The 27705-nt window shown below is 47.4% G+C and overlaps 1 protein-coding gene and 1 long non-coding RNA gene across 2 annotated transcripts in view; one reads left to right on the forward strand and one right to left on the reverse strand.

The window, feature by feature from the left end:
* LOC119952148 (zinc finger protein 420-like) overlaps positions 1–21854 on the reverse strand; it is a 147498-nt gene extending 125644 nt beyond the window's left edge. The window contains exons 1-2 of the mRNA XM_038775738.1: positions 21204–21854; positions 18767–19715 (exon numbers count right to left, since the gene is read on the reverse strand). Coding sequence (XP_038631666.1) covers positions 18767–19356 — 590 coding nt within the window. The 5' untranslated portion in view covers positions 19357–19715; positions 21204–21854. The remainder of the gene's footprint in view (positions 1–18766; positions 19716–21203) is intronic.
* Positions 21855–22415: 561 nt separating this feature from the next.
* Positions 22416–27263, forward strand: LOC119952260. The gene is made up of 2 exons (XR_005457799.1): positions 22416–22696; positions 23552–27263. It is a non-coding gene; the product is annotated as an uncharacterized LOC119952260 (long non-coding RNA).
* The last annotated feature ends 442 nt before the right edge of the window (positions 27264–27705 follow it).

The raw sequence follows: 27705 nt of genomic DNA on the forward strand, positions 1-27705 counted from the left end.
CCAAAGACACCTTTGTCATGAGTGACAATGGCCCATGTTTCAGCAGCCACGAATGGACAGAGTTTGTGCAAATCTATGATTTTCAACATGTTACTTCTAGTCCTCTGTCTCCGCAATCCAATGGGAAGGCGAAAAAGGTGTTCACATTGTGAAGCAACTATTCAAGAAAGCAATGGTCAGTCGGGAAGATCCATATCTTGCGTTAATTAGCTACAGAACAGCACCATTTATCAATGGACTTTCATTGTCACAGTTGATTAATCGACAGGTCAGAACAACCTTGCCATACATTCCAAAGGAATCAAAGAATCAAAAACTTGTGAGGAAACTCATATTTCAAATAAGGAGGCAGAAGAGTCATAGAATTTACAGTGCAGGAGGAGGCCATTCGGCCCATCGAGTCTGCACCGGCTTTTGGAAAGAGCACCCTACCCAAGCCCACACCACCCTATCCCCATAACCCGGTAACCCCACTCAACCAACACCAAGGGCAATTTTGGACACTGAGGGCAATTTAGCATGGCCAATCCACCTAACCTGCACAGCTTTGAACTGTGGGAGGAAAGCGGAGCACCCGGAGGAAACCCGCGCACACATGGGGAGAACGTGCAGACGCCGCACAGACAGTGACCCAAGCCGGGAATCGAACCTGGGACATAAGAACATAAGAACTAGGAGCAGGAGTAGGCCATCTGGCCCCTCGAGCCTGCTCCGCCATTCAATGAGATCATGGCTGATCTTTTGTGGACTCAGCTCCACTTTCCAGCCCGAACACCATAACCCTTAATCCCTTTATTCTTCAAAAAACTATCTATCTTTACCTTAAAAACATGTAATGAAGGAGCCTCAACTGCTTCACTGGGCAAGGAATTCCATAGATTCACAACCTTTTGGGTGAAGAAGTTCCTCCTAAACTCAGTCCTAAATCTACTTCCCCTTATTTTGAGGCTATGCCCCCTAGTTCTGCTTTCACCCGCCAGTGGAAACAACCTGCCCGCATCTATCCTATCTATTCCCTTCATAATTGTATATGTTTCTATAAGATCCCCCCTCATCCTTCTAAATTCCAATGAATACAGTCCCAGTCTACTCAAACTCTCCTCGTAATCCAACCCCTTCAGCTCTGGGATTAACCTCGTGAATCTCCTCTGCACACCCTGGACCCTGGAGCTGTGAAGCAATTGTGCTAACCACAATGCTACCGTGCTGCCCCAAGAGGACTCCAACCATTACTGAAAGATGACAGAGTCAGGATGGAAGGTCCTGATGGAAACGGATGGTTGAATTGCGCTGAGCTACTGCAACAGGCAGGTCCTCAGTCAAACATCATCATCACCGACGATAGGACATTTCTAAGGAGAAACAGGAGAGTTTTGCTGATGGTCCAGCGACCCTTTGTTTTCGAATCGCATGATGACACTGAAAATAACTTAAGAATAACTGAACAAATGCTGCCGCAGCAGAACAAGCTGAAAGTGTGCAGAACACAGAAACGCAGCAAGAACCATCTTCAGCAACAAGTGAAAATCAAGCAAACTCACAAGTTCAACCAACGCTTAGGAGGCTGACAAGACACAGAAGAAAGCCGGACAGATTGAATTTACGATGGACTGTAAACATGTGAAACCTCAAAGCATTATGCACATCATGTGTATTGTCTCGTAAACTGAAATAATGTATGCAAATGTTTTACATTTCCAAAGGAAAGGGGATGTGATGATATGCATAAGCAATCATGTAAATAGGAAATAGTAATGTATATGACCTCCAACCAGCAGGTGGCAGCAGAGAACAACCACTTGACCCTGTTACCTCAGGAAGTCTGGAGATAGTCGTCATAGTGGATAGTCATATTTGTAGTAGCTGTTGGATAATTTGTTATAGTTAGTAGTTCTTTGATATATTTCCCTATAATTATTTAAACCACACATTTATTCAATAATAAACATTTAACTAGTCAATAACTAGACGTTCTCTTGTGCATAATTCTTACCGCCCAAGCAACAGAACCTAATAGTAGCAATGTGGGTCTCGCTACACAGGGAGGTAAATAACATTAATACATTTTGTAAGGGGAAGTTGGATAAACCCATGAGGGAGAAATGAACAGATGGATGCACTGATAGAATCAGATGGAAAAGCATGGGAGGAGGCTCAAGTGAGCATAACACTGGCATTCATTGGAGGGGCTGAATGGCCTGTTTCTGCACGATGTAATTTAGCCTGGTGTTGCCTTTAGTCCTCGATAGTCCATTCCACATTAAACGGAAACAGTTTCACTCCCAGAAGAACATTTCAGCTCATTATTTTCAGCTATTGTCCAATCAATGCCTCTGGTCAGTGAGGAGCCCGAGAGAGGAAACTCACCATTCAGTTCAATTCCAAACATCGAATGTGATTTGTTCCAATATAACTTTGAAGAGAATTTTTTTTGTGTGTGTGTGTGACTTAAATTTACTGGATCCCAGTCCTTCCCTGAAACAATTATTATTTAATCAGGCAGTCACACTCAAATTTTAAACAGGACAAAGCAACGGTTTGGTCAACACTCCATCCGCCACCTGAGATATTCACTCTGCCCAGCGCACAGTGGGACAACATGTTCTGCAGAAAATGGCCGACGCACCTTCCAAAGCCATAACCGCTACCGTCGTGAATGACAAGGGCAACAGGCACTTAGAAACAGAACCATCTGCAGTTCACTTTCGATTGACACATCATTCTAACTTTGAACAATACGGCTCAGGGTCCATGCGTATGAAAACCCCTTCAGCTCGAGGGCTATTTTTATACAAACCCCTTCAGTTCTGGGTCTGTGTGTTTATAACCCTCTTTAGTTCAGAGTCTGCGCTGATCCTGGACCATTTTAGCTCTATATCACCTTGCTCAGCCCGTCCTGCTGCATTCTGGGTAGGTTTCAACTTGGCCATTTCCTGATCTTCAGCCTCCATCCTCTGTTCCTCGCTATTTCTACATTTATAAGTGTGTGTTGTTTCAACATTCCCCACCCTAAACTTGAGCATGGTTTATATGTTAAAACTCCACGTCTCAACCCAAGGTTTAAAAAACTGAAATGCTTAATCTTCAGAAAAAGTATTTAATTGGCTGAGGAGGTGGGAATCTTGTGTGATGCAAGTTCTTCATACAGAATGCACAGCACCCAAACCAGGCCATTCAGTCCCTGTCATTTATACTGTACATGAGACTCCTCCCTCTTTACTTCATCAAGTCCCAGCTTTCTCCCTTATGAATTCATCCAGCTTCCCCTTACATCCATCTGCACTGTTCACCTCAACCACTCGGTGTGGGAGCCAGTTCCATATTCTCACCACTCTGGGCGAAGTTTATTTTCTGAACTTTCTCATTTCCCCTTTTCATGGCTGCCCAGTTTCTCGGCTCGATCTGCTGATCCTGGAATGGGGTAAAGGACAGGGAAAGGATGAGGCAGTTGAGACTTCACATCGCTTCCCAAACACCGTGGCTCAGTCAGCCTCACACTCTCGCCTCGGAATCTGAAGGTCGTGAGTTCAAGTCCCCACTCCAGAAACCTCACTCCCCCGTAATCCAGGGCCGAATCTTTCAGTCTTCAGCTGCCAGGTTCCTGACCTCCGGAATTCGCTGCCTTAACCCCTCCACTTCTCTCTTCTGCTTGAACACAGCTTAAAACCTACCTTTTCCTCTCAGTGACATCAAGGACTTGAAAAACTGATACAAAGCTAGTTTATTTGAAATTTACCCCAGAATATTAAACTCCATCCCAGTTACAGGGATTATTAGCAACAGCAGAAACAGACCTCAACTGTCAGAGTGACCATGCCTCAGTCCTGGGTGTAATTAACAGCAGCAATAGCAGCAGAATCCAACTCCGACATTCAAACAGAAAATCGCTGGTGTGTCAGGACATTGTCAGGGAGTATATGACCTCCAACCAGCAGGTGGCAGCAGGGAACAACTCCCTTCCCACTCACATTTCATTCCAGCTGCTAAGACATCATGGCAATCACATTGATTAGAGACCTTGTAGATGTTCCATTGTGAGTGTTAATTGTTTCAATGGAGGTTCAGTACATACAAGAGGAGGGCATTGATTGGATGGTTATATGAGCACATATAAAGAGAGACCGACTGACGTGGGGTGGAGTCAGGAGGTATATACCTGTAATATTTCACTCTGCAAATAAATTCAAACCAAATAAAGATTGACTCCTGTTTCTGCCCTCGCCGTAAGGCTAACAGAATTATAACATGGATTCTGAAAATGCTTGTTTAGAAATATAGAAACTTAGGGAATAGGGGCAGGCCATTCGGCCCCTCAAGCCGGCTCCACCACTCAATGTGATCAAGGCTAATCCTTTGACTCAATGCCACACCCCAGCGCTCTCTCCCCAATCCTTGACAACTTCAGAGTCCGGAAATCTATCTATCTCCCTCTTAAATCTATTCAGTGACTTCACCTCCAGTCTTCTGTGGTGGACAATTCCACAAGTTCACCAGACTGTGAGTGATGAATTCTCTCCTCATCTCAGTCCTAAATGGCCTACCGGCTATCCTGAGTCTGTGACCCCATGTTCTAGACTTGCCAGCTCAAGGAATCATCATTCTCGCACCCAGACCTGTCAATTAGATCTCCTCTTATTCTTCTGAATTCCATTTAATACAGACCCAGTCCCGAAAGGGATAGAGCGGGGGGGGGGGGGGGGGGGGGGGGGGGGCACTCAGGGGGCGAGAGACCAGGGAGGGGAAATGCAGGGACGAAGGGACAAAAGAGGCCAGAAAGGGAATAGGGCCACAAAGTGCCACAGACAAGGGCTCGAAACAGGGAACTGCTGCAAGCACCCACCCAGTACGGTCTGTGGGTGAAGGGGCCCCCCGGAGTGCAGGGGACTACCCGCGTGGCGGACACACAGTGGACGGCCATGGCGGGTGTCCCCGGGACAAGGGGGAACCCCGGAGCGCAGGGACCCGACCGCATGGGGAGAGCAGTGATAGTGGACATCCTGGACGGCCCCCTAACAAAGGGAAACCCCAGAGGGCAGGGGCGCGTCCACCGGACAAATATGGTTAACCCCACAGGAGCAAGGGGGCAGAAGCCCCCCACCAGAATAGTCACCTGGAACGTAAGGGGACTTAACGGCCCAGTGAAGAGATCTAGAGTCCTCACCCACCTTAGAAACATGAGGGCCGACATAGTCTTCCTCCAAGAGACGCACTTGAGGGAGCAGGACCAACTGCGGGTAAGAAAGGGCTGGGTGGGACAAACCTATCATTCCTGTTACGGGACAAGGGCCAGGGGGGTGGCGATCCTGATTGGCAAGAGGACAATGTTTAGGGCGACAAAGACGGTTACGGACCCAGGGGGACGGTATGTCATGGTCAGCGGGGCCCTGGATGGGGCGCCGGTAGTTCTAGTTAACGTGTACGCGCCCAACTGGGACGACACGAGCTTCATCCAAAAGACCATGGCAGAAATCCCGGACATAGCGACGCACCGACTAATCATGGGGGGGGACTTTAACTGTGTACAGGACCCAACGACGGACAGATCAAACCCCAGAACGGGGAAAACCTCAAACATGGCAAGGGAACTCAGTCACTATATGGAGCAGATGGGAGCAGTAGACCCCTGGAGATTCGCCCACCCGGGGGAGAAAGAATTCTCTTTCTTCTCCCCAGTACACAACGTGTACACCAGAATTGACTTCTTTGTGGTGGGGAAAACGGTGCTTCCAGAGATAGACAAGGTGGAATACTCCGCAATTGTGATATCAGACCACGCTCCACACTACATGGATGTGCGGCTAGAGACGGGAAGGGCCCAGCGCCCCAAATGGAGGTTGGACGGTGCCTTACTAGCTGACAAGGCCTTCAGCGAAAGGATAGCGCAGGCCATAGCGGAGTACACGGAGATCAACCAAAACGGGGAGGTCTCACCCTCCACGTTCTGGGAAGCGCTTAAGGCCGTACTAAGAGGGGAAATCATAGCCTACAAAGCGCAAAGAGATAGGGAGGAAAGGGTGGCTAGGCAGAAGCTGGTCGACTCCATACTGGAGGTAGACCATAAATACTCCGAGGCCCCGACTGTAGAACTCCTGGCGGAGAGAAAAGAATTACAAAGGAACTTTGACCTGCTCTCCACCAGGAAAGCAGTACACCAACTCCGCCAGGCACGCGGGGCCCTATACGAACACGGAGACAAAGCCAGCCACCTGTTGGCACACCAGCTGAGAAAGCAGGCAGCCAGCAGAGAAATTGCGCAAATCAGAGATACCAGAGGCACGTTGGAAACAGAACCAGAGAGGATTAACAAAACCTTCAAGGCCTTCTACCAAGAGCTGTACACCTCAGAGCCCCCAACGGGGAAGGCTGGGATGAACCGGTTTCTTGACGGACTGGACATACCAGTTGTGGGAGAGGGCAGAAAACGGGATCTGGAAGCACCACTAGCACTGGGAGAGATCATGGACAGCATTAGCTCTATGCAGGCGGGGAAGGCGCCGGGACCGGACGGATTCCCGGCGGACTTCTACAAAAAATTTGCGACAGCGCTGGCCCCGCACCTGCGGGAGATGTTCACAGACTCGCTAGCTAGGGGCACGTTGCCACCCACGTTAGCACAGGCCTCAATCTCGCTGATACCTAAGAAAGACAAAGACCCAACGGAATGTGGGTCATACAGACCCATATCTCTGCTGAATGCAGACGCCAAAATACTGGCCAAAATCCTAGCCAAAAGGCTAGAAGACTGTGTACCTGAGGTGGTCACAGAGGACCAGACGGGCTTTGTCAAAGGTAGACAGCTTACCGCGAACATCAGGCGCCTGCTGAACGTGATAATGACCCCCTCCGGGGAGAGAACACAAGAGGTGATCGTCTCCCTGGACGCAGAAAAGGCCTTCGACAGAGTCGAGTGGAAATACCTCATAGAGGTACTGGAGCGGTTCGGGCTTGGAACAGGGTTCACCGCTTGGGTAAAGCTCCTGTACAACGCTCCCATGGCGAGTGTACAGACCAACAATACCAACTCCCAATACTTCCAGCTGCACAGGGGCACCAGACAAGGATGCCCACTGTCCCCGCTGCTGTTCGCACTAGCAATTGAACCGCTAGCAATCGCGCTCAGGGCAGCAAAAAATTGGAGGGGGATCCGAAGGGGAGGTAGAGAGCACAGAGTCTCACTCTATGCGGATGATCTGCTCCTCTATATCTCGGACCCACAAAGCAGCATGGACGGAATCATCGCGCTCCTGAAAGAGTTTGGAGCCTTCTCGGGCTACAAACTCAACATGAGCAAAAGTGAGATCTTCCCAGTACACCCGCAAGGGGGGGGGGGGGGGGGGGGGGGGCAGCACTAAAGGGGCTGCCGTTCAAACAAGCCCGACATAAATTCCGCTACCTGGGGATCCAAATAGCCCATGACTGGAAAGGGATCCACAAATGGAACCTCACCAGCCTGACGGAGGAAGTTAAAAAGGACCTGCAAAGATGGAACACACTCCCGCTCTCCCTCGCGGGGAGAGTTCAGACGATCAAAATGAACGTACTGCCCAGGTTCCTCTTCCTGTTTAGATCCATTCCGATCTACATCCCCAAGGCCTTTTTCAAAGCGCTGGACAAACTCATCATGGCGTTCGTATGGGGGCTAAAAATGCTAGGATCCCAAAGAAGGTCTTACAAAAAACAAAAACCAGGGGAGGGTTAGCCCTCCCGAATCTACAATTCTACCAGTGGGCAGCAACAGCCGAGCGAGTAAGGGGATGGATCCAGGAGGCAGAAGCTGAGTGGGTGCGTGCGGAGGAGGCCTCCTGCATGGGAACCTCCCTCCGGGCCCTCGCCACGGCAGCACTCCCATCCCCACCCAAAAAACACTCCAGCAGCCCAGTGGTGACAGCCACCCTCCAATCCTGGAACCAACTGCGGCAGCAACTTGGCCTGACCAAAATGTAGAACAGGGCTCCCATCTGCAACAACCATAGGTTCACACCAGCACTGACTGACGCCACCTTCAAAAGGTGGAGGCAGGACGGGGGGACACTGACAGTCAGGGACCTATACACGGACGACAGGATCGCAACACTGGACGAACTGACAGAGAAATTTCAGCTAGCTGGGGGGAACGAGCTACGGTACCTGCAGCTCAAAAACTTCCTACGAAAGGAGACAAGGACGTACCCACAACCGCCACGACAGACACTACTGGAAGACCTACTGGACGCAAGTATCCTAGAGAAAGGGAACTGTAGTGACATGTATGACCGACTGGTAGATAGGGACGACACCGTACTGGACGCAACAAGGAGGAAATGGGAGGACGACCTGGGGATGGAGATAGGATGGGGACTCTGGAGCGAAGCACTGCATAGGGTCAACTCCACCTCCACGTGCGCAAGGCTCAGCCTGACGCAACTAAAAGTGGTACATAGAGCCCACTTAACAAGAACCCGTATGAGTAGGTTCTTCCCGGAGGTGGAAGACAGATGTGAACGGTGCCAAAGAGGCCCGGCCAACCACGCCCACATGTTCTGGTCTTGCCCCAGACTCGTGGAGTACTGGACAGCCTTCTTCGAGGTTATGTCCAAAGTGGTGGGAGTGAGGGTGGAGCCATGCCCGATAGTGGCGGTCTTCGGGGTTTCAGAACAGCCAGATCTATTCCTGGGGAGGAGGGCGGACGCCCTTGCCTTTGCCTCCCTGATCGCCCGCCGTAGAATCCTGTTTGGCTGGCGGTCAGCAGCACCGCCCAGAGCTGCGGACTAGCTGTCCGACCTCTCGGAATCTCTCCAAATGGAGAAAATCAAATTTGCCATCCGGGGGTCGGACGACGGCTTCCACAGAACGTGGGAGCCATTCATGCAATTGTTCCGGGACCTATTTGTGGCCAATGTACAAGAGGAAGAATAGTCGGGGGAAGGTAGCGGGAGGGGGGGGGGGGGGGGGGCTACAGGTTCGTTACGGGGGTTCGATGGCTAGCTAAGGCCCAAAACCAAACTAAATAAACATGTTGAGGGGGGGGGGGGGGGGGGGGGTGCAGTTACTACTACGAAGATGCTTACCTGTAAATATGTATGTTAATTTTTGCGTGTTTGTTTTTTTTTTTCTCTCCTAACAATTTGTAATTTGTTCAATATAAAATATGAAAACTGAATAAAAACATTTATAAAAAAAAATACAGACCCAGTCGACCCAATCTCTCCTCATATGGCAATCCCAGGAATCCCTCCATGTCGAGTATATCCTCTCTTCAATAAGGAGACCGATGCAGCAGACAATATTGCAGGTGTGATCTCACCAAGGCCCTGTACAGCTGCATTAAGACAGCTTTGCTCCTGTACTCAGGTCCTTTTGTAGTGAAGGTCAACATGCCATTTGCCTTCCTAACTGCTTGCTGTACCTGCAGGTTTGCTTTCTGCATCTGGTGTACTGGGACACCCAGGTTCCTTTGTATGTCGACATTTCTAATGCAGCTTTTACGTCCATTGACTTACATTCCCAAGTAAACATCACTAAAAGAGCCAAAAATTATTCCAAATGACCTTTCCCGCTGTGGGTGAGTCCACTCTGACCTCTCATCTCTTAAAGTTTCTTCAAATCCCTGCGCCACTAACCTCGCCTTGGGTCTTATAAGTTCCATCCAGTTGGCTCTTTTCTGTCCAGATCCATCGATGTGATGATGCTGGCTGACTCCTATCTGGGACCTCCGAAGACACGCCAAACTCTCTCCAACTGCCTAACTCTTACTGTTTAGCCTCCCGTACGGCTTTATCCCCTCATTTATCGGAAGCTACAAAACCCTCTCAGTCACGGGGACTTCAGCATCGCCCCCAAACACATCCTTGGTGTAAAACCGACAATTCCCTGTCTGAAATGTTCCAGTTATTGAAATTACTAAAGGTGCTGCATAGGGCGCATATGACTGGGACAAGGCTGGGCTGGTTCTTTGGGGGAGAGGACAGATGTGTCAGGTGTTTGGGGAGCCCAGCAAACCACACCCAGATGTTTTGGACGTGCCCTGCGTTGGAGGGCTTTTGGAGGGGCGTTGCGGGGACGTTGTCAAGGGTGGTTGGTTCCAGGGTGGAGCCGGACTGGGGGGCTCGCACTTTTTGGGGTAGCATCGGAGCCGGGAGTGAAAGAGGCGAAAGGAGGCCGGTATTCTGGCCTTTGCGTCCCTGGTAGCCCGGCGCATGATTCTTTTGCAGTGGAAGGATGCGAGGTCCCCGGGAGTGGAATCCTGGGTCAACGATATGGCTGGGTTCATCAAACTAGAGAGGGTCAAGTTTGCCCTAAGGGGGTCGGTGCAAGGGTTCTTCCGGCGGTGGCAGCCGTTTCTAGACTTCCTGGTGGAGCATTAGGGGGTGGTCAGCAACAGCAGGAACCCGGGGGGGGGGGGGGGTTCCTTGTTCGCTACAGGGGGTGTCTATTTGGTTTCATGTTTATTATTTTTGTTAATTTATTGCTTTTGTATGGGGGGGGTTACTGTTTTTCTCTTTTCTTAAAAAGGTTAAAATTTGAATAAAAATTATTTAAAAAAAAAAGAAATTACATCAAATGGACAGCATAGAAACAGACCATAAGCAGATCCCTGAGGTTCTGAGGAGGCCCCAGTGGTCAGTCGGACTGAACTAAACACGGGTGGTATAAAACAAACAATACTCACCCCGGTATCTGCTGTCCACGGGGACTTTCCTTTAATCAGAGCCGTCAGTGGATCCTCTTCCTGACACCAGGTTGTTGTGGGACAAATGTCACTCGGAGTCCAGAGTTGGTTAAAGTTTGGGGATCTTTATTACAAACATGCAGGGAATGCTTCAGCGAACCGAAGCATCTCAAGGAGTAGTTACAATAACACACATTTATACACAGTACAGTTACAGCTGTTTTGTCTGCAAGTTAGTGGGAAAGTACAGGACGCAAAGGAAACAACTCATAACAGCTCACTTATCGGCTATAGTGACTTCATCTCTCACAAAACACATCTGGGAAAACAATAGCCAGACCAGTAATCCAGAGACCCAGGGTAATGCAATAGGGATCCAGGTTCAGCAGATGGTGAAATCTAAATTCATCAAAAATATGGATTTAAAAGTTATCGATGACCATGAAACCATTGTCAATTGTTGTAAAAACCCATCTGGTTGACTGATGTCCTTTAGAGCAGGAAATCTGCCATGCTGACCTGGGCTGGCCTACTTGGGCCTTCAGATCCACAGCAATGTGGTTGACTCTTAATTCAGTTCAAGGGCAAATGGTGGCTCAGCCAGCGATGCTCAGATCCCATGAATGAAAAAACAAATAGCAGATGTGCAGGACAATGTTTCTGGTGGAAAATACAGAGAGAGAGAGAGAGACAGGTTTCATGAAAATAACTCAGTTTATAATTCATCTCAATCAGATTAACACTTTATTCCCCACATAATACTCGATGTGCTGAATGGCCTCCTTCTCAGCGCTAATGAATAATTTCAGCTGCTCCAGTCTTTCCAACTCACTGAAGTCCCACATCCCTGGTGACATTCTTGTAAATCTCCTCTGCACCCTCTCTGAGAACATCACATATTCCCTAAAGTATGGGGCCCATATCCAGGGTTCCATTCTAGAGGGATAGAATTGAAAAGCAGGGAGGTTATGTTCAACTTGTTTAGAGCCAGGGTCAGACTACACCGGGAGCACTGTTAGCATTTGTCATCTCCATTTAGAAACAGGAAATCGAGGCACTGGAGAAGGTGCAACAAAGATTCACAAGAATAATACCAGAACTGAGAGCATTTCACCCTCAGGAAAGGCTGGGGCTGCTTTTCTCTAGAAAAGAGAAGACTGAAGGGTGGCCTGATGGAAGTCTTTAAGATGATGAAGGGGTTCAATAATCCAATAGGGATTTGATGAGAATGTGGAACTCGCTACCACAGAGAGTGGTTGAGGTGAACAACATGAATCCATTGAAGGGGAAGCTAGATACAGACATGAGGGAGAAAGGAATAGAAGGAGATGCTGATGGGGGGAGATGAAGAGGGGTGGGTGGAGGCTCATGTGGAGCATCAATACTGACAGAGACCAATTGAGCCGACTGGCCTGGCCCTGTGCTGTAGACTCAATGGAACGGAGACAAATGTATTTATTTTAGATCGACCCACAGTGGTAGGAAAAAGATTATTCACTGTCCAGGATGAAATAAATGCCCTTCATCAGCTTTTCTCAGTCAGTTCAGTGGAAATGTGCTCTCCCAGGCTCAAAGAGCATCAGCCCACTGGAATCAAAGTAGTGAGAACAGCCAGAATAGACCAATTGTATAGGACCTTGGTTAGACCACAGCTGGAGTACTGTGTACAGATTTGGTGCCTTTTGCACCTTTACAGCAGGAAATATATTATTCCGTGTCTGCGTGGGTCTCGCCCCCACAACCCAAAGATGTGCAGGCTAGGCCACTCTAAATTGCCCCTTAAGTGGAAAACAATAATTGAGTACTCTAAGTTTATAATAAAAAAAGGTGAAGGTATTATTGCCACAGAGGGAGGGTAATGAAGGTTGACCAGACTTATCCTGGGGATGGCAGAACTGGCCGATGAAGAGAGATTGGGGAAACTGGGCCTGTATTCTCTACAGATTTCAATAGGGAGAAGTGACCGAATTGAAACCTCCAAAATATTTTAAGGAATAGAAAGGAGAGATGCAGGTGACACAGTTTCAAAATAAGGGTGAAGCCACTTCGGACGGGTCTCGGAGGAGACATTTCTTTACTCAGAGGGTTGTGAATCTTTGGAATTCTCTACCCCAGAGGGCTGTGGGAGCTCAGTCACTGAGTGTGTTTAAAGCAGAGACTGACAGATTTCTAAATCCCAATAACACAAAGGGATATGGGGATAGTGTGGGGGAAAAAGGCATTGAAGTGGATGATCAGCCAGGATTGTATTGAATGGTGGAGCAGGCTCGATGGGCTGAATCGCCAACTCCTGCTCCTATGTTCCAATGATACAAAGATAGGTCGGAAAGTAAATTGTGAAGAGAACATAAGAAGACTACAAAGGGTACAGAGACTACAGAGAGGTTAAGTGAATGGGAAAGGATCTGTCAAATGTGGAATAATGTGGGGAAAATGTGAAATTGTCCATTTTGGCAGAAAGAATAAAAAGCTTATTAACTCAATGGTGAAAGATTGCAGAGCTCTAAGGTTCAGAGGGATCTGGGTGTTCAAGAGCATGAATGACAAAAAGCGAGGATACAGGTACAGCAAGTAATTAGGAAAGTTCATTAGGAATGTTATTGTTTATTGTGGGGGAATTGAATACAGAAGTAGGGAGGTTATGCTTCAGTTATACAGGACATTGGCGAGACCACATCTGGAGCACTGTGTACAGTATTGCTCTCATTTAAGGAATGATGTAAATGTGTTGGAAGCAGTTCAGAGAAGGTTTACTGGACTCATACCTGGAATTGAAGGCTGGTCTTATGAGGCAGCGACATAGCGACACACTGTGTAGCACAGCTGCCCCACAGCACCAGGGACCTGGGTTCAATCTGACCTTGGGTCACACCTTGGCTGTGTGAAGTTGGTACATTCTCCCCGTGTCTGCATGGGTTTCCTTTGGGTGATCCTGTGTCATCGCACAGTCCAGACATGTGCAGGTTAGGTGGATTGGCCATGTTAAATTGTCCTTTACTGTCCAGGGATGTGTGTCGGTAAGGTTAAGGGGTTATTGGGGTAGGGCAGGGGCGTGTGCTTGGTGGATTGCTCTTTCAGAGGATTGGTGCAGATTCGATGGGCTGAATCACCTCATTCTGCGCAGGAGGGATGCTACAAAATTAAGGTTCTGAATTGGGGGAGAACTAATTTTAATATAATATGACAGGATCAGTCCAAAGTTAACTGGGAGCAGCTACTTTTAGGAAAATCCACATCGGAGCTGTAGGATTCATTCAAAAAGGAAACAGAGAGAGTACAGGACCAACATGTTCCCATGATAGTGAGGGGTGGGAGCAATAAGGCCAGAGAACCCTGGATATCAGGGATATATATCCAGTGTTGGATAAGGAGACAAAAGAAGGCTTAAGGCAGATCCCGAAGGCTCAATACAGCAGAAGCCCTCGAGGACTACAGAAAATGCAGGGGGTGACTTAAGAAAGAAATTAGGAGAGCAAATAGGGGGAATGAAAAAGCACTGGCAGATAAAATAAAGGAAAATCCAAAGATGTTTTATAAGTATGTTAGGGGCAGGGGGTTGACCAGGGTAAGAGTAGGGCCCATTGGGGACCAACTTGGCAATGTGTGTGTGGAACCGGAAGATAGAGGTGAGGTTTTAAATGAGTAGTTTGCATCTGTGTTCACGAAGGAGAAGGATGAAGCCGGTCTAGAAATCAGAAGGGCACATTGTGATTTACTTGAACGACTTAACAATGGCGGGGAGGAGGTATTATCAGTTTTACCGGGTCTAAAAGTGGATAAACCCTCAGGGCCAGATGAGATGTATCACAGGTTCCGGTGGGAGGCAAGCGGCTCTGAAAAAGATGTTCGAATCTTTACTGGCCACAGGCGAAGTGCCAGAGAACTGGGGGACAGCTAATGTGGCGTCATTAATCAAGAAGGGAAGGAGGGATAAAGCAGGAATTACAGGCCAGTGGTCGGGAAACTACTGGAAACAATTCTGAGGGACAGAATTAATCTCCACCTGGAGAGGCAAGGATTAATCAAGGATAGTCAGCTTGGTGTTGGCAAAGGGAGAGGATGTCTTACAAATTTGATTGAATTTTTTGAGGTAGTAAGGTGTAAGATGAGGGTTGTGCGATTGATGTAGTCTACGTGGACTTTGGTAAGGCTTTTGACAAGTTCCCATATGAAATGAAATGAAAATCGCTTATTGTCAAATGAAGTTACTGTGAAAAGCCCCTAGTCACCACATTCCGGCGCCTGTTCGGGGAGGCTGGTACGGGAATTGAACCCGTGCTGCTGGCCTGCCTGGGTCTGTTTTAAAAGCCAGCTCTTTAGCCCGGTGCTAAACCAGCCCCAATGCGAGGCTAATGAAGAAGGTAATAGCCCATGGGATTCAGAGCAATTGGCAAACTGGATGCACAACTGGCTTTGTGTAGGAGACAGAGGGTGATGGTTGAAAGTTGTTTTTGTGTCCGGAAGCTCGTGTCCAGTGGTGTTCCGTAGGGATCGGTGCTGAATCTCTTGTTGTTTGTCGTGCAGGTTAATGATTTGGATGTGAATCTAGGAGGTATGATAAGTAATAACACAAAAATTGGTGGTGTGGTGAATAGTGAGACACAAGGCCTTAGATAACAGGATGACATAGATGGGCTGGTTAGAGGGGCAGAAGAGTGGCAAATGGAATTTAATCCTGAAAAGTGTGGGGTCATGCATTTTGGGAGGACAAGGTAAGGTAATATACAATAAATGGTCGGACCCTGGGAAGTACAGAGGGTCAAAGTGACTTGGTGTGCATGTCCACAGATCTCTGAAGACAGCAGGAGGGATAAACTGGTTCAGAAGGTCAATGGGATTATTGCCTTTATTAACCGAGGCTTTGAATATAAGAGCAGTGAGGTTATGCTGGAGCTGCATAAAATGCTGGTTAAACCCCAGCTAGAGTACTGTGAGCAGTTCTGGTCACCACACTATAGAAAGGAAGTGATTGCACTGGAGAGGGCGCAGAGGAGATTCACCAGGATGTTGCCGGGGCTGGGTCAGTTCAGCGATCAAGAGAGACTGGGTAGGCTGGGGTTGTTTTCACTGGAGCGGGGAAGGCTGAGGAGGGATTTGATTGAGATGTCTAAAATTATGAGGGACGTAGATAGAGTGCACAGGAAGATACTTTTCACCGGAGCGGAGGGGTCAATAACCAGGGGCCATAGATTTACGGTAATGGGCAGGAGATTTGAGGAAAAACCTTTCACCCAGAGGCTGCCTGAAAGGTAGTAGAGGCGGGAACCCTCACAACCTTGAATAAGTATTCAGATGAGCACTTGAAATGCCACAGTGTACAAGGTTTGATGGTCAGCGCAGACAAGATGGGCTGAATGGCCGCATTGCATCCTGTAAAATTCTCTCACTCTATGAGGAATGATTGGACAGGCTGGGCTTGTGTCCGATGGAATTTAGGTGACTCGATTGAACCGTATAAGGAAAACCGTTGGAGGAAAAACATTTGTCTTTTGTAGCTTTAAAATTCTTGTTTACTTTCGGGCATTTCGGATGAGGCGTGGTGACTGTTATGCAAGGTTCCTCGGTTGATTGAACCGTGTCCACGCCGTACGAGTAGTCACAGGCTAGGCCATCATTTTCAGATAAGTAATCACTGTAGGTTGGTTTACGTTCCATAGATGCAACGTTCCTAACATCACGGGGCCTTAGATTTTGTCCTGTGGAAGTCATGTGCAGGACAACTCTGCATTTAGAGGCAGAGTGGTTGTATCTTCCACATCTCAGGCACTGTTTGCCTAAAGCCGGACATTGCCCTTTTAAATGGGCGTGTCCACAGTGAAGACACGTCATCACGCTGTCCCGCCATGCCTGCGCAGTAGTCTTTTCATCTGTGTCCAATCTTCGGGCGAACTGCGCATGCGTGTGGGACACTTCTAGGTTCGCGCGTGCGGGATTGCCGGTGGAGGAATGCCTTCGAGATGCCTGGGCCACCATTTTGGCGGATCCAATCTCGTGGTGGAGGCCTTGATCCCGGTCAGTAAATTGTTCATACTGTGTGATGGAACCATCAATTCACCAGACACGTATTTCCGATATGAATCTAGGCTTTAATCGACTTACTACAGAGCCAACCTGTTACCCGTTGATGAACTCTCAGTGAACTGCAGGCTGACTCTGGACAAGGGTATTTATACAGCAGCACTAGAGGGAGGAGTCATGGGCGGAGCCAAGGATGGAGCCCTGTACACGCTCCTGAGCATTCCCAGAGCTACTCCCCCTAGTGGTCGGATAACGCTACTGTGCTTACAAAGACATAGTGTAAATTATCATATTACATTCACCACATTGTGCTTCAGTAATTTCATGAGCAGAGTATTTTTGAATGGCCATTTCAAGTGTTAGGTTTCTGTGTTTCAGAAGGGACTTTCTGAGTTCCTCATCAGGGATGCCACTGACAATTTGGTCCATGATGAGGGAGTCACGGAGATTTTCAGAATTGCAGGATTGGGCCATCAGTTTTAAGTCACTAAGAAAGCTGCTGAACGGTTCTCCTGGTCTTTGTAGGCGCCTGGTGAATTTAAAGCATTCAAAAGGCAGCACGGTAGCATTGTGGATAGCACGATCGCTTCACAGCTCCAGGGTCCCAGGTTCGATTCCGGCTTGGGTCACTGTCTCTGCGGAGTCTGCACATCCTCCCCATGTGTGCGTGGGTTTCCTCCGGGTGCTCCGGTTTCCTCCCACAGTCCAAAGATGTGCAAGCTAGGTGGATTGGCCATGATAAATTGCCCTTAGTGTCCAAAATTGCCCTTAGTGTTGGGTGGGGTTACTGGGTTATGGAGATAGGGTGGAGGTGTTAACCTTGGGTAGGGTGCTCTTTCCAGGAGCCGGTGCAGACTCGATGGGCCAAATGGCCTCCTTCTGCACTGCAAATTCTATGAAATTCTATGATCTAAATGTCTCATTAACCTCAGATTTACAGTCGTTGTCAATTTTTTTCATAATGATGTCCAGTTTTTCCTTGTCCTCCCCTTCCGCGTAAGTAAATGAATTATATATATCAATGGCCTGTTTGCCTGCCACAGATAAGAGGTCGGCAATTTTTTTAGAATCTGGCACAGTGGTCATGTCCTTAATTTCCATAAATAAATTAAATTGCTGAAGGAATATTTTCCAATTATACTGGAGATTACCAGAGGATCTGTGTTGCTGTGGTGGTGGAAATTAGTCCATTTTACCGGTTGTTGTTTTCTTGCCCGAGATGTCCAAATGCTGCGAAGACTTCCGTGGTCGAATATCTATCCGAATTTGTTGGGGTTTTTTTCTCTTCTTGTTGTCTAACCTTATCTAACTAGTTCTTTCAAAGCCAACACTCCTGGTACCATGTCTTGTTACCTGTGTGATAGGTAACTAGTGCTACTCAATCCTTGATTGATGATGAGGTCTTCTGAATCTTAATGAAGAAGACTCAAACTCATCCAGTAACAACAAAGGTTTATTGAGTAACTATAACAATAATTGCATGAGTTCTTTACTTTAACTTTGATACGTATGATAAGGTTAATAATATCGAACACAGTGACTATATGTAACTCCGCTAGCTATCTGGACTATTCTGATATTACCCTGATCACAGTGCACCCGAGAGAGAGAGAGACTGAGGGAGACACAATGTGGTTGCTTTTTATATCCCTGTTGATCCCGCCCTCTAGAGATCATGTGGTGCTGCTGATTACACATTAACCCCTTGTGTACATCAAGGGGCTGGTTTAGCACACTGGGCTAAATCGCTGGCTTTTCAAGCAGATCAAGGCAGGCCAGCAGCACGGTTCAATTCCCGTACCAGCCTCCCCGAACAGGTGCCGGAATGTGGCGACTAGGGGCTTTTCACGGTAACTTCATTGAAGCTTACTCGTGACGATAAGCAATTTTCATCATTACATGCAAATACAGAGATCACTACACCAACCATCCCCATTGACCAATTGTCAGAATGAGCAACATATAGTCCTGGATGTCTTTGAGAGTGGAAACAAAACCGCATCCAACCTCTGTAATCACATGTCAATTTGTTGGTGTTTCAACAGGTGTGATGAATTACGAAATCCCTTCCCACACTGAGAGCAGATGCACAGCCCCTCTCCAGTATGAATTTGCCGGTGTCTCCGCAGTGTGGATGAATCACTGAATGCCTTCCCACATTCAAGGCAGGTGAATCGCCTCTCGCCTGTGTGAACTCGCCGGTGTCTCCGCAGGTGGGATGGATCACTGAATCCTTTCCCACATTCAGAGCAGGCAAACGGCTTCTCCCCGGTGTGGACCCGTTCGTGTACCTGAAGGGTGGATGAAATACTGAATCCCTTCCCACACTGAGAGCAGGTGAATGGCTTCTCCCCAGTGTGAACGCGTTGATGTGTCTGCAGGTTGGATAATTCGCCAAAGCCCTTCCCACACACGAAGCAGGTGAACGGCCTCTCCCCAGTGTGAACTCGCTGGTGTGTCAACAGATGGGACGAATCTCTGAATTCCTTCCCACACTGAGAGCACGGGAACGGCCTCTCCCCAGTGTGAACTCGCTTATGTTTCTGCAGAGTGGATGAATCACTGAATCCCTTTCCACACACAGAGCAGGTGAACGGCCTCTCCCCAGTGTGACTGCGTCGATGAGCTTCCAGCGCAGATGGGGCTCTGTAGCCCTTCCCACAGTCCCCACATTTCCACGGTTTCTCCATACTTTGTGTCTCTTTCTGTCTCTCCAAGTTGGACAATCAGCTGAAGCCTCGATCACACACAGAGCACGGTCTGTCTGGTCTCTCCCCGCTGTCAATGGTGTGATGATATTTTAGGCTGTTTAAAAGTTCTTTCCACAGTCAGTACAGTAGAACACTCTCACTCAGGTGTGTGTGTGTGTCTCAGTCACAATACTGTTTAAAATATTTTGGAGCTGTCAAACTGTGAATGTTTTTCCTTTGCGATTAAAAGGCTGTTGATATTCAGGTCGCGATGAATTGAGTGGCTCTATCACATCTACACGTGACAGTGGAGATTTCTGTCTGTAATTCTTCCTCTTCTAATATGCTGTAAAAACAATCTGGAAAATACATCATTATCAGTACAGAATGGACATTCAAAACAGATCATTCTAGTTTCTCTGGAACATTCTTTCCTCTCTCATTCCCCAAAATCTGTAAATCTCCATCCCACAGACTCTCCCTCCATTCTCACTCTGCTGTATCTAATATTCACCCTCTCAATTCTCCTGAAGGTGCTGATTCTGGCTGATTGACAGATCCCTGCTCACTGCTTCCTGTCATGGACACGGAGATCATAACAAATAGGAGCTGCAGTCAGCTATTCGACCCATTGGATTTTGTTTATTGTCACGTGTCCCGAGGTACAGTGAAAAGTATTTTTCTGCGAGCAGCTCAACAGATCATTAAGTACATGAAAAGAAAAGGAAATAAAAGAAAATACATAATAGGGCAACACAAGGTACACAATGTAACTACATAACACCGGCATCGGGTGAAGCACACAGGGATGTCGTGTTTAATAAAGTCAGTCCATAAAAGGGACATTCAGGCATTCAATGAGCCCATTGGCTGATTGATCTCAGCACGATTGTCCCACAATATCCCCCATATCTGTTGATATCTTCAATATCTTGAAACCCATCAATCTTGGTGTTGAAAATAAAAGCAAATTACTGCGGATGCTGGAATCTGAAACAAAAACAGAAAATACTGGACAATCTCAGCAGGTCTGACAGCATCTGTGGAGAGAGAAGGGAGATAGCGTTTCGAGTATGGATGACTCTTTGTCAAAACTTTGACAAGGATTCATTCAGACTCGAAACATTAGCTCCCTTCTCTCTCCACAGATGCTGTCAGACTGCTGTGATTATCCATTGCATTCTGTTTTTGTTTCTGTGCTGAAAATACTTGATGACTGCGACTCCACAGTCCTCTGGGGTAGAGAATTCCAAAGCTTCAGCACATCCTCAAGTGAAGAAATCCCTCCTCACTTTAGCTTTCTCCCCATTTTCCTGCCAGTTCATCGTGTCCAACTCATCCGTGAATATATTCAATGACCCCCAGACTCCATTGGTCCCTGTGGAAGAGAAATCCAGAGACTAACAACCCTCTGAAGGAAGAGATGACTGGAAATATATATCATAGCTGCAGCACAATATTACACAACTGGAAATAATAATAAATGTATTTTATTACAAAACCATCAATAATATATCTACTCTGTACCATATAACAACACTAGACATATATGCCTGATATTAATTTACTGTCCCCTTAAATGTCAGCCATCTCCTGGGGAAACCAGCCCTTTAATTGTGAACATTTGGAAAGAGACCATCCTTTTAGCCAGACCAATAAATATGTCAAGCTGAGGGAGCAAAGGATGTCAATGTCTTTAAGAGAGAGAGAGTGTCCTGGGCCAAGCTTTGCAGAGTCTGCATCCTCCCTGGATTCACTTCCTTCCCTTCAGTTGCTGCAAGTGACCAATTGAAGGTGAGAATGAGAAAAGAAATGGAAAGGGGGAGAAAAGAAAGTGTTTTACTCACAGATGTTGGAGACAGGAGGAGGTTTCGATCTGTGTGAGGCTCAATCTTCATTTACACAAAGACCGCGCTCTGATTGGCTGGAGGACGAGAGTCCTTCCGGTCCTCTGGTTTTCCGATTGGTCAATACCTCAGCATAAAGGTCAGGGGCGGGCTCTCTCCCGTACATGCGCAGCTACTCCTCTCTCTTGAACATGCGCAGTCCCGGGCCGTGGGGAGTGGGAGATCACCGAGGGGCTTATCGCTTTGGCCGGAGCCGTCAGCCGGTTGCCTGGAAATATCGAAGAGGGGGGGGAGGGGAACAATGGGTGGGGGCGGGGTACCCGCGGCCCGGGCCTGCGCACTGAAACCCGCTGACGTCACCGCGGAGCAGAGTGAATCCTATTGGCAGGGCTCCTCTGTGACGCTACGGGGCGTTCCCAGCACGCAGTCTCCCATTGGGAGCAATAGCGCTGGTCGCAGAAACAACACCCTGCGGATTGGACGCCAGCTCAGAGCCGCTGGCCCGATAAACCACGCCCACTCCCACGTGGGTGTCTGATCCGCCTCTCATTGTCTACATCAGGGAGATTGACCAATGGGAATGCGTGGAATACCGGAAGGCGTGGTCCTGGAGCCAATCAGAATCTGGGCTTTGTGTCAGTGTCTGCACGGAGTTTCCTCCACTGTCTGCCCAGCAAAGCTGCTGCTGCTCCAGCTTCACACAGACTGAAACTTCCTCCTGTCCCCAACATCTGGGAGTAAAACACTTTCTTTTCTTCCCCATTCCATTTCTTTCCTCATTCTCACCTTCAATTGGTGACTTGTTTAAATCCCCAGGCCCAGATGACATGTATCCCAGGCTGCTGTGGGAGGCAAGGATGAAAATTGCAGAGGATAATAATTTTCAACAATAATTTTCTAATTCTCTCTGGTCATAGGAGCGGTGCCAGAGGACTGGAGGACAGATAATGTGGTACCATTATTCATGAAGGGAAATGGGGGAAAAAACATTGAATTACATCTCAGTGAGTCTAGCTTCAGTGGCCGGGAAGCTATTGGAAACAATTCTGAGGGACAGAATTCATCTCCACTTGGAGAGGGAAGGATTAATCAAGGATAGTCAGCACGGCCGGGGCAGCACGGTGGCACAGTGGTTAGCATTGCTGCCTCATGGTGCAGAGGTCCCAGGTTCTGGGTCACTGTCCGTGTGGCGTTTGCACATTCTCCCTGTGTTTGTGTGGGCTTCGCCCCCACAACCCAAAGATGTGCAGGGTAGGTGGATTGGCCACGCTAAGTTGCCCCTTAATTGGAAAAAATGAATTGGGTAATCTAAATTTATTTCAACAAAGGATAGTCTGCGTGGTTTGTCAGCAGGAGATTGTGTCTTTCAAATTTTATTTGACTTTTTTGATGATGTGACTAGGTGTGTAGGTGAAGGCCGTCCAGTTGATGCAGCCGACATGGACTTCAGTAAGGCTGTTGACAAGGTCTCGCATGGAAGACTGGTCAAGAAGGTAAGAGTCCAGAGCAATTTGGATCCAAAACTGGCTTAGTGGCAGAGGGTGATGGTCAAAGGTTGTCTTTGTGACTGCAAGACTGTTCCGATGGGATCGGTCACTTGCTGTTGTAATGTACTGTAATGTTCACAATCCGGTCACACCCCGGGGTTCCACGAGGGCACCTTTTGGCGTGTTCGAGATCCTCGTGTGGGGTCTTTGCTGTTTTGGGAGTATTTAGTCCAAATTATTAATATATTATTATTCTAGTCTTGTAATATAGTACTGTAACTAGGTTATATATTTCCAGCTAAATTATTCCAATCAGATTTATTACAGAAGATCAGGAGCCCATTGGACAATTTGAGTCAATGCCAACTCTATGTTGAGCAATTCCGTAAGTCTCGAGTGGGTCCCATTCGACAATCCTGCGGTGTCATTCCAATTTCATCTCGTGATTATTGATAAAACTGTTTGGCTACCCTCATAGACAGCAAGTTCAAGATCATGATCAATCACAAATCCTTGTATCTCAACCAACTGGAACAATCTTACACAATAAACACATTTTTGGTCCATTTAATACCGGCATATATCTGTCTGGGAGCCTGCATGAAGATTTTCAGGTCTCTGTGTCCAGGACAGGAAGCAGTGAGCATGGAACTGTCAATCAGCCTGAATCAGCACCTTCAGGAGAATTGGGAGGGTGAATATTAGATACAGCAGAGTGAGAATGGAGGGAGAGTGTGTGGAATTGAGATTTACACCTTTGGGGAATGAGAGAGGAAAGAATATTCCATAGAAACTACAATTGTCTTTGCTGAATTTCTATCCTGTACTGACAGTGATGACTTTTGTAAACTCCTTTTACAGGCTATTAGAAGAGGAGGAATTACAGACAGAAATCTCAAATCAATTGTCATGTCAAGATCTGACAGAGTTATTCGATTGATCGGGACCTGAATATCATCGGCCCTTCAATCTAGGAAGAGAAATGTCCATTCTGTCTGCTTCAGAAGATTTTAAATATCAGTGTGACCGGAAAAAGCACCGAAACACAAGTGAGTGTTCCAGAGCACTGACTGTGGAAAGAGCTTTAACCAGTTACACAGCCTGAAAAAACATCACACCATTCACAGCGGGGAGAGACCGGACACGTGTTCTGTGTGGTCAAGGTTTCAACTGATTGTCCAACCTGGAGAGACGCAAAGATACCGGCACCATGGAGAAACGGTGGAAATGTGGGGAATGTGGGAAGGGATTCAAATATCCGTCTGAGCTGGAAATTCACCAACACACTCACACTGGGAAGAGACCATTCACCTGCTCTCAGTGTGGGAAGGGATTCACTCAGTTACCCAGCCTGCAGACACACCAGCGAATTCACACTTGGGAGAGGCCGTTCACCTGCTCTGTGTGTGGGAAGGGATTCACTCAGTCATCCAATCTGCTGAGACACCATGTCACGCACACCAATGAGAGACCCTTTAAATGCTCTGACTGTGGGAGGTGCTTCAGAAGGTCTCAGGTACTGATAGAACATCAGCGCATTCACTCTGAGGAGAGACCGTTCACCTGCTCTCACTGCACAAAGAGATTTCGAACATCATCCAACCTGCGGAAACACCAGCGGGTTCACACTGGTGAGAAGCCGTTCACCTGCACAGTGTGTGGTCAGCAACTCGCTCATTTATCCACTCTGCTGAGACATAAAGTCACTCACACCAATGAGAGACCCTTTAAATGCTCTGACTGCGGGAGTGGTTTCAAAAGCTCTCAGGAACTGATGACCCACCAACGCATTCACACGGGGGAGAGACCATTCAGCTGCTCTCTCTGCACAAAGAGGTTTAGAACATCATCCACACTGCGGGAACACCAGCGAGTTCACACCGGGGAGAGGCCATTTACCTGCACTGAGTGTGGGAAGGGATTCACTCAGTCATCCAGCCTGGTGAGACACCGGCGATTCCACAGGTGGTGACAGGGGTTGGATTCTGCTGTTATTGCTGCTGTTAATCACACCCAGGACTGAACCATGTTCATTCTGACACTTGGTGAAGTGGGAGGGTCGGAGGGTTTCTTTCTGCTGGACTGGCCGGTCTCACCACTTTGCTCCCAGTGGGCTGATGCTCTTTGAGCTGGGAGAGCACATTTCCACTGACATTATCCTCAAAAGCTGATGGACATTTCCCGTAGCAGCCTCACCAAACAGGCGCCGGAATGTGGCGACTAGGGACTTTTTAGAGTAACTTCATTTGAAGCCGACTTGTGACAATAAGCGAATCATACAGGTAGATCTAAAATAAATACAGAAAGACCTGGAAAAACACAGCAGGTCTGGCAGCATCTGTGGAGAGAAACAGAGTTAACGTTTCACGTCCAATGTAACTCGACTTCAGAACTAAAGAGAGGGAGAAATGTGATGGGTTTGATGCTGCTGAGAAAGGGGGAGGGTCAGACAGAACAAAAGAGAAAGTCAGGGGTTGGTTAGAGGGTGGGTGAGATTAAATGTCAAAAATGTCCTGGAACAAAAGGCAATGGGAGAGGTAATGGTTTTAGTAAAGAAACAAAGCATTGGTCCAGAGTCAGTGTTAATGGCAGAATAAAGGACAGCTCTGTCTGGAAGCAAAACACATGAAAACAAGATGCAGACTGGCACTCAGCAAAAACACAAATCAAAATGGAGGAGGGAGTTCAGGGTGTGAAGTTGTTGAACTCAATGTTGAGCCCAGAAGGCTGTAAAGTGCCTCATGGGAAGATGAGGGGCTGTTGGTCCAGCTTGTGTTGGGCTTCTCCGGAACATTGCAGCAGGTCGAGGACAGAAATGTGAGCCTGAGAGCAAGGTGGTGAATTCTAATGGCAGCAAGCGGAAGGTCAGGGTCAGGCTTGTGGACCTTGTTTTCATAAATTTAGAGTACCCAATTTATTTTCCAATTAAGGGGCAATTTAGCCTGGCCAATCCACCTAGCCTGCACATCTTTGGGTCGTTGGGGTGAGGCCCATGTATACATGGGCAGAATATGCACCACATGGACAGTGATCCAGAGCTGGGATCGTACCTGGGTCTTCAGCACCATGAGGCAGCAGTGATGGGTCCAGAACATTGTGAACATCCTTTTACTCTGGTTGTCTTTGATCCTCAAGTAATTTCCTGTTTGTTTAACCATGTCCTGTTTCATTAATAAACTTTTATCAGGAAAAATATTTGATTTTTCTGGGCTTTTCATGATTAGATTGATGTACTTTAGGGAAAATGGGTGAGAGGGGTTGACAGGCTCTTTAATAGAAAGTGAGTCCCTCTGAGGGAATTGGCAAAGGAGCCAGAGGGGGAGATGAGATTTTATTTTTATTTTTTTTACACAGTGAGTTGTTCTGATCTGCCTGAAAGCAGATTCAATTGCATCTTTCCAAAGGGTAAATACTTGAAAGGGAAAAATTTGCAGGGCTGTGGGGAAAGAGCAGAGCAGTTGGATGAATCAGAGACCTTTCAAAGAGATAGCAGGAGCACAATGGGCTGACTGGACTCCTGCAGCCTGTGAATCTGAACCTCCTGCTTTTGTGCAGGTTTAAAGGGTCAGATTTCATTGCAGCCTCTTCCCTGTATATGTATTTAAAGAGACAGGTTTCTCTTTAGCTCCGAGTGACCAATATAACAATTGGTTGGAGGCAAATTTCCCAGTCAGTCCTCCAGCACCTTCCTGTCTCTATTAGTGCGACGCCCATGGCAGTTTCCCAACTGGGGCACAGGCCCCGTTATTCTCAGCTAAATTCAGCCTCAGCTCCGTTGCCTGCCTGTCATTGAGACGAGCAACAGAGACAGAAAGGTGCCCGAGGCTCAAATGGGAAGTTAAAAAATCGCAACTTGTGGCTCTAAACCAACACTTCATTTGTCAGTCAAATCCATGTTATTTATACTGGGGGGTTTTATTATTAGATTTAGGCACTGGAGGCAAAGGGTGGGGGATTTCAATGGGTAACTTTCCATTTCTAACTTTGTATTGTCTATTGTGTCAGCCGTGGCTCAGTGGGCAGCTCTCTCATATCTGGGTCAGAAGGTTGTGGGTTCAAATCCCAGTCCAGGGACCCGAGGACAAAAATCACATCCGACATTCCTCGTCCCAGCACTGAGGGAATGCTGCACTGTCAGGACAAACTTCTTTCAAAAGAACATAGGAGCAGGAGTTGGCCATTCAGCCCCTCGAGCCTGCTCCACCATTCAATAGGATCATGGTTCATCTCCTCTCAGCCTCATCTCTACCTTCCTGGCCACAGGCCCCTGGGGCCCAGGCCCCGTTATTCTCAGCTAAATTCAGCCCCCAGCTCCGTCTCCTGCCTGTCACTGACACGAGCAATAGAGACAGAAGGCTCAAATGGGAAGTCGAAACTTGTGTCACTACCCATTTGTCAGTCAAATCCATGTGATTTATACTGGGGGTTTCTCAGACAGGAATACAATAGAACTGTTTCATACTATCCCTTTATCTGATTCTATACATTCATTGTTGAATAATCAACGGTTTTGTGACTTTTTAAAATGTGAAATCAATATGTGACTAATAAAGAAAAGTTATGTAATGTGAAATGGCTGCAAGAATCATGATGTTGGAGTTTAAAATAGCTTCCTTGACCTTGTTACTTATATCCGTGAATATGGTGCAAAAGTGATGACATTTTCAAATCAAATGGATTTCCCAGTTCTACCTGCAGTATTGTACATTACAACAATGACCACACTTCAAAAGTATTTCTTTTGGAGGTTCTGTGGTGCTATAGAATATAATTTTTTTTCTAATTTTCCTCAAACTTGGATTTATTACAGTTGGTCCCCTCATCAAAACAATTGACAAAGATTGAGCTTGAATCTGGTATTAGCAGAATGGGCCAAATGGTCTCCCTCATGAGTGGTAAAGGGACCTTGGTAGCACAGTGGTTAGCACTGTTGCTTCGCGGCGCCAGGGTCCCAGATTCGATTCCCGGCTTGAGCCACTGTCTGTGCGGGGTCTGCACGTTCTCCGTGAGTCTGC

The sequence above is a fragment of the Scyliorhinus canicula genome, chromosome 17 (genome assembly GCF_902713615.1).
Source record: "Scyliorhinus canicula chromosome 17, sScyCan1.1, whole genome shotgun sequence".
In the NCBI taxonomy this organism is placed as follows: Eukaryota; Metazoa; Chordata; class Chondrichthyes; order Carcharhiniformes; family Scyliorhinidae; genus Scyliorhinus; species Scyliorhinus canicula.